Consider the following 6449-nt stretch of genomic DNA (forward strand, 5'->3'; position numbering starts at 1 on the left):
ACCTTCTGAAGCTACACAGAACCTTTTAATAGCACCAATACTTTTAGCAGTAGATTAAGACAGAGAATGAGTAACACAGGGTAAGTTCTAGCACTTTAGATGGAATCATAAGATGTATGAATTGAGATAATTTTTAATTGCTGATTTCACTGCAGTGTATTCTTCTGAACTTTCTTAACTGATGTCTAAAGAATGAGCTTTGATGCAAGCACAAATTACAGTGATGCAAACAGCTGCTCTGTACAGACTGACACTCCTACTTCTTCCCCAGTATTTTCTGGTGGATGTGGGACAATGCAAGGTTTCTTACTCAGTCTGAAGGGATAAGTGCCTCTCAGTGGCAAGAGTCGAGGTGACAGTGCCCATGCACAGCTGTCACAGTGCCAGCCCATCGTCCCTGACTTGTCAAACCCATGTTATGGATCCAAAGTGCAACGAGACGGGTGCAAACCCTGTCCAGTTCTTCTCCCCAGAGCACAGTAGGAAGGGTTGAATATAAACTGGGTGACTGAGGAGGCATGAGGGGCTCAGGCTTTACTGATTGCAACAGGCAGTAGCAATTTCTGCCCCTCTGAACCCTCTGAGCTGGAGAGAACTGGGGCTTTGATGGATATCTGAGCAATGCAGGGTGCTCTGGCCTGGGAGTCTGTCTGCTGCCCCTGTTCGATATCCCATCCAGTGACACTGCCCAGCCCACTTGCAGCCCAAGCTCTGCAGGGTTAGGACATGGTAATCATGGCTTTGCCACACAAAAATCAGGTTACTGATAGGTTCCAGGAAGTCCATTACCTAAAGAGTGGGGTGTAATGACCCTGTGCAAGCAATAGAAAATGCAGTGTGCTTTCTTTCAAGCAAATTAGAAGATGCCATGATGTTCAAACAGAAAGGTTTTACACATCTTTAAGCTATCACAGTATGTGTAAATCAAGGGTAAACAGAGGAGACCTCACTAAATTAAAAGTGTGGCTTCCCCTGGGGCTTCCAGCTCCTTCTCCAAAACCTCTGCTGTAACACCCTGTTGCTGGTGGGGCTGCCCTTAGAAATAGACAGCTTCAGATCCAGTAATTACAGAGCCTCAAAATGTTTTCAGCCAAAGCTGTGTAACAGATAAGTATTTCATATTACTGAAGCTGTTTCTAATAATATCTAATGTTTTCTTGCAGCTAAAGTTCACTTCCAGCATTCAGCAGAACTAATTAAGCGTCTAATAAAAGCTGGGGCTAATTACACTATGCAGGTATGTGCACCTGTGACTTTTCCTATAAACATAATAGAACATTTAACCTCCTGTTGCTGTTTCTTCACTGCAAAGGACCCTCTCTACCACAACACAGTGGTATTACCTCAATTTGCAGTTAGAATTCTGTTTAATCCCATTTGTCTCACTGTTTGTGTGGATATCAGGAGCTGGATCATCTTGTTCTCCTGGGCTCTTTGTCCTCTCATCTTTCTCTTTTCTACCTGTTTATCCTACAATGCTATACAAAGTGCTCTGGAATCCATGAGCACTCTTTGTAACATGGAGATGTCACTGCTTTGGGTTTCTTTTTACCTAAAAAGGTATTGGGTCACATGAGAGTGATTTCCCCTTATCTTCAACATTTACATTTCTTGGAAGAGCCCAGCAGAGCCTCTGTCAAGGCAGGGGCTTGCATGGGACCCACCTGGAGCACATGGATGCTGCTGGCAGAGGGTTTTGATTAAATCAGTCTCTCCAAATACTCCTGATGCTCGTTGGCCATTGCAAACCTCGACCCTGCTGGGCTCAGGGTGATCCTGTAGTTTGCACTGGAGTGTAAGGTCCTTTCAGGGAGGAGGTGGCAAGAAGGGGGTTGGTGACACTTGAGGAAGAAAAAAAGACTTTTAAGTGTAGAATCTGTTCCTGCTGCCCATGTGGTTTCAGCTGAGATAATGTGAAGGTCTGTGGAAAGAGGTAGAAGCAGGAATGACAGAGTTCTCCCAGAAGAGCCCTGTTGAGCTGTTCTCATGCAACCTTGCGGTAACCTGGGTTTGAGGAGGCAGCTGAAGCTTTTTGCCTCAGGCCTTCTCAGGGCTCTTTTCTTGTTGCCTGGATTTCTTCATTCAGCCTGCAAAACTTTGGCTAGCCCCACTTGGGAGAAATCCCCAGTGGTATTTGTTTTAAGGGATAAAAATGCCCACATCCACCCAAGGAGAGAGAGAAGATGGGCTTTGGACCAGATAGGAAGATAGTTAAGATATGACTAAAAAGGGTTTTTGCCAAACTCTTAGAAGTTGAAATATTGAGAGGTCCTTAAAAGCATGAGGTAATTAATCCTCATGGATGTTAATGGGATTTGGATGCCTAGGCACTATTGAAAATGCCAGCTAAAGTAAACTGTTGTAAGCACAATGGCTGAGAATATAAATTTTTTCACTTCTGCAGATCCCACTGCAGTGGTTGTTTTATGTAAGTTCAAATTCCAAGAGAATGAGCCTTACTTTGGGTTTTATTAGCTGTCCTTGATGCCATAAAACTAATGCTATCATCCTGTTGTCATCTAAAACATGTTGAAGATCAGAGAAAGAAAATTAGAGCCCTAAATATTTGAAAAGCCTTTAAAAACTATTTACTTTTTTTCCTTTCTCCTCTGCCAGATCTATCCGGATGAAGGTCATAACATTGCTTCTGAGAAAAGCAAATATCACCTTTACAGCACAATCCTTGGGTTTTTTAGTGCTTGTTTAAAGGAGGAGACACCAATTTTACCACAGGAACCTGAAGAGGATGAATAAGGAAGCCTATTTGTGTAGTACTGAAGGGGACTTACTCTGTGGCTCAATAAAACCTTAAATAAAAGTGACTGTAAGATTGCAGATTCTGCAGAAGCTCAAGGGCAGCTAAAGGATACCACAGTGGAACAGCACATTTACAGACAATGAGCTAATAAACTGGAATTCAACTACAAAGTCCAAACATATTACCAAGGGACAGAACCTTTACCTTTGTGGAAGGTCAACTGTTGGTTACAGTTTCCTGGAAGAACTTAGTTTTGCATAAGTGTAGGGTTAGTGCATGTTTGTTATGTTAAGCCTCACTGTTGGTTCTGTAAGTGGTTGCTTGATTTTTTGGTTTTGTTTTTTTTTTTTAATTTAAATGCACATCTTTATTCATCTTTGCATAAGGCACAACCTATCATAAGTATTATGGCCACTAATATTCTAAAAGGTGAACTGCAATCTAACACTGTAATGTTACAATAAGTGCAATTCTTCTGCTGTCTATTACACGTAAGAAACCACAGAGATAATAAAGGGCACGGTATTTTCTCTATTTCTGCTCAAAGGGGATATTGTCCAGTGCATCATATAACATGGTTATTGAAAATTATTTCCCCCCACACAATTTAAGCATTTACAATTATTACTGTACCTACTAGTAACCAATAGGGGTCTTTTTGGTGGTGTGCTCTTGGTCTTTATGTATATACCCAGGAATCCCTAAGCAGAAAATCTTTCTGAGCTTGAAGAAGTTTTTTCAAGATGTAATTGACAGCTGTATTTAAAACAATATCTGCAATTGAAACCATTCCCCAGTCCAAAATGTATCTATTGTTTCCTTAAAATATGTTTGAGTTGTGTTTTGGTATTGTTCATGGTAGTTAATAGTTTGCTGGTTACACTCTAATTTTAGAATATGCTACTTTGTCACATGTAAATTAGATACATAAATATTAAATTATAGTTTCAGATAAAGAAAGTTTATTAACAATGTATAATGCCATTGAGTAATACTTTACTCCTCAAATGAAGACATATTTTGTATAGTGCATCTTCCTTTCCTCCCGTCTGCTCTCAGATGTAATTCTGATGTTCATCAAGGTGGTGACGTAGCTCGAACACACCTTTAGTTCTTATTTCAAGGCTGCTCATTCAGTCTCTTGCAGCTTCAACAGCATCACAGAGGAATGAAATGTTTTTCATCCAAGGCAAAGGAAGATCTGACAGGTTAGATTTTATTATTTATTCAGAGGGCGAGCCCCTTGTGCATCCATTTATTTGCCAGGGTGAAGTACAGCAATAGAAATTGAAACTATGAAATAAACAAGGCAGCCAGCTTGGGTCTGCAGAATATTAACTCTGAACATGGAAAGCAACTACAGTGTTGGTTTAATTTGAGATATCTTCCTGAAGGTACGTGAAAACTCCTGACAGATGCTGTGCCGCGTATAGGGGAATAGCGGTAGTTTTCTTATTTCTGGATATATTCCAAATACTTTCCTATCTAATTGAGGTTTAATTTCTTGCAAGACTAAAATAAAAGTAATTTTTGAAGGTAAATATGCTATTTAAGATGTAAAGTTCTGCATATTTTATGAGAATGAGAATTGTTTTTAATGTAATGAAAAATCACCTGAAGCTTTTTTACTCATCACTTCCTTCTGAAATATTTTCTTTCACTGTTAGGATTTTTTTTATGATGCAAATAATTAATTTGTCTGAAAGGCGTGGTTTTATGGAACACTGAAAAGTCTCTTGTCTTTTAATGTTTAGTAATTCTCTGGTTTTGTTAGCAATGTTCAACTATTTTTCAATTAGTTTAATACAATTTTAATGTGCAATGATATCTTGTTTGGGTCCCAGTGTCACCACAAAGTATGGCTTTGCTTTGTGGCATTTGTAGGACATATGGAGTACATATGTATAGTGTTGGTAGGGTATAATTTATGGGGGCTACAATGTGCACTACAGCAAGATCACGCAAAACAACAACACAAAAGTAAGATCAGAATTCAAACAAGGTTTTGCAAATCCTGTTTTCTATGGAGGAGCGTCGTTTTCAAGTCTTCTGTTGGCTGGGACTGCTGCTTTGTGATTTTATAAATGACACCCGTCACTTAATAAACGCTCACCTGACAACACTGATGCTTCTCCTAACCAGACCTGCTCCATGAGCTCCTCATCCAGCTGAGTTCACTGAGGTTTTTCCCAATTTGAGCCAAATGCACATGAAGCAAACACAGGCTGTGGCTGCACGCTGAGCCTGGACTCGGCGTGCGAAGGATTCGGGAAAAGGCCAGTTCCCCCCAAATGTGCTGGTGTTCTTCTGCAAAGCAGCCACTCCATGCTCGTGTTTGCCATGTGTCACACTTAGTTGTGTTAGTTACCTGCAAAAGGAGTGCTTGTGTCTCAGCAGTGCTCAGGAAATGTTATCTCAGATCTTTGGATCCCACACCATTTCCTTCTTTCCCTCTAGCTCTGTTTCAGTCCCCCATTCCCAACTCATTCTACCCCAACATCCCACCTCCAGCTTTCCAGACTTTGAATGTGTCATAGGACATGGCCTTCTGTAGGAATGCCTTTAGCAAGACTGGTACATTTATAAAACGTGTTATCTGAAATCTGGGTGGAAATGTGGTATGCTTTTAATGTTTTAATGGTTTCTCACACGGTCCTACAAATACAGATATTTTTATGTTATTGTGTACACAAGGCTGAGCATCAGACACAAATTAATTGCTTTTACTGATGTTTTTATGTATGAGTTGAATTCAGATATTGCAAAAGTGTTTGCCAGATGCAGGCTCTGCTAGTTAAACTGAAGAATTTAGTCCAGAACGTCCCTTTACTTTTGCTGACCTGTTGAAATAATCCTTCCACTTACAACACAATTGAACAGTTACCTATCAGGTTCTACATCATAACTAATGGCAATCATTAATTACTCCAGGTGATCTACAGTAGAGCAAGAGTTAGTACACATTGCACTGAAATAGCACAAGTGTATACGTCTTGTGGCTTATCTGCTGTTAAGCACCATGATGACATTTTAGGTCTGAAAAATTGCTGTTTGAGTCAGCTGTCCTTAAAATATGACACTTACTAGAATAGACCTATTTATGGAAAGCTAGGGAATCAGCATATCCATTTACTGCTTGCTAGAGCTTATCTTTACCTTCTTGATTTCCTCGCTCCTTTTTCTGCTGCTACAGCTTGCAAAATCTATGAAACCTGTAGGTCATATTGAAATTTCAATTATATTACAAAACCAGGCATAACTGCATGTCAATTGGAATACTTTCCCCAGATTGTTGAGTACAAAGAAAGGCTGATTATTTTTTAAAACTAATTTATTTAATCTTTTGGCAGCAAGGATGGAATTATTTATGACCTGGTTCTTTTAACGTCTGCTGTGATTTGCTGTAACCAACTGCTCCTTGTTGCTCAGTTTTTGGCACGTGTAGATCTCTCTTTGTGGCTGGAAGTGAAGATGATTGTCTCTGTTCTCTCAGCTCTGGCACTTTGAGTATGGAGTCAGTTAGGTTCATTTAATTGAGAAATTGCACCTTTTAAGGCAGAAGAGCTTTTGTTTGATCTGAAGCCAAAGATTCTCCTTGGAAACTTGGAATATTGAGTGTTGACTCCTCTAATAAAATGTAGAGGATACAAGGTGTGACCTCGTATCCCTCCACACAGGTTTATTAGACTCC

The 6449-nt window shown here is 39.9% G+C and overlaps 1 protein-coding gene across 3 annotated transcripts in view; it reads left to right on the plus strand.

Moving 5' to 3' along the window:
• Positions 1–4880, plus strand: part of DPP10 (dipeptidyl peptidase like 10) — a 431963-nt gene extending 427083 nt beyond the window's left edge. For all 3 annotated transcript variants that reach the window (XM_038143005.1, XM_038143003.1, XM_038143006.1), the window contains exons 25-26: positions 1164–1237; positions 2617–4880. In XM_038143005.1, the coding sequence (XP_037998933.1) occupies positions 1164–1237; positions 2617–2754 (212 nt within the window). In that variant the 3' untranslated portion in view covers positions 2755–4880. The remainder of the gene's footprint in view (positions 1–1163; positions 1238–2616) is intronic.
• Positions 4881–6449: the final 1569 nt, after the last annotated feature.

This window comes from Motacilla alba, chromosome 7 (assembly GCF_015832195.1).
Source record: "Motacilla alba alba isolate MOTALB_02 chromosome 7, Motacilla_alba_V1.0_pri, whole genome shotgun sequence".
In the NCBI taxonomy this organism is placed as follows: Eukaryota; Metazoa; Chordata; class Aves; order Passeriformes; family Motacillidae; genus Motacilla; species Motacilla alba.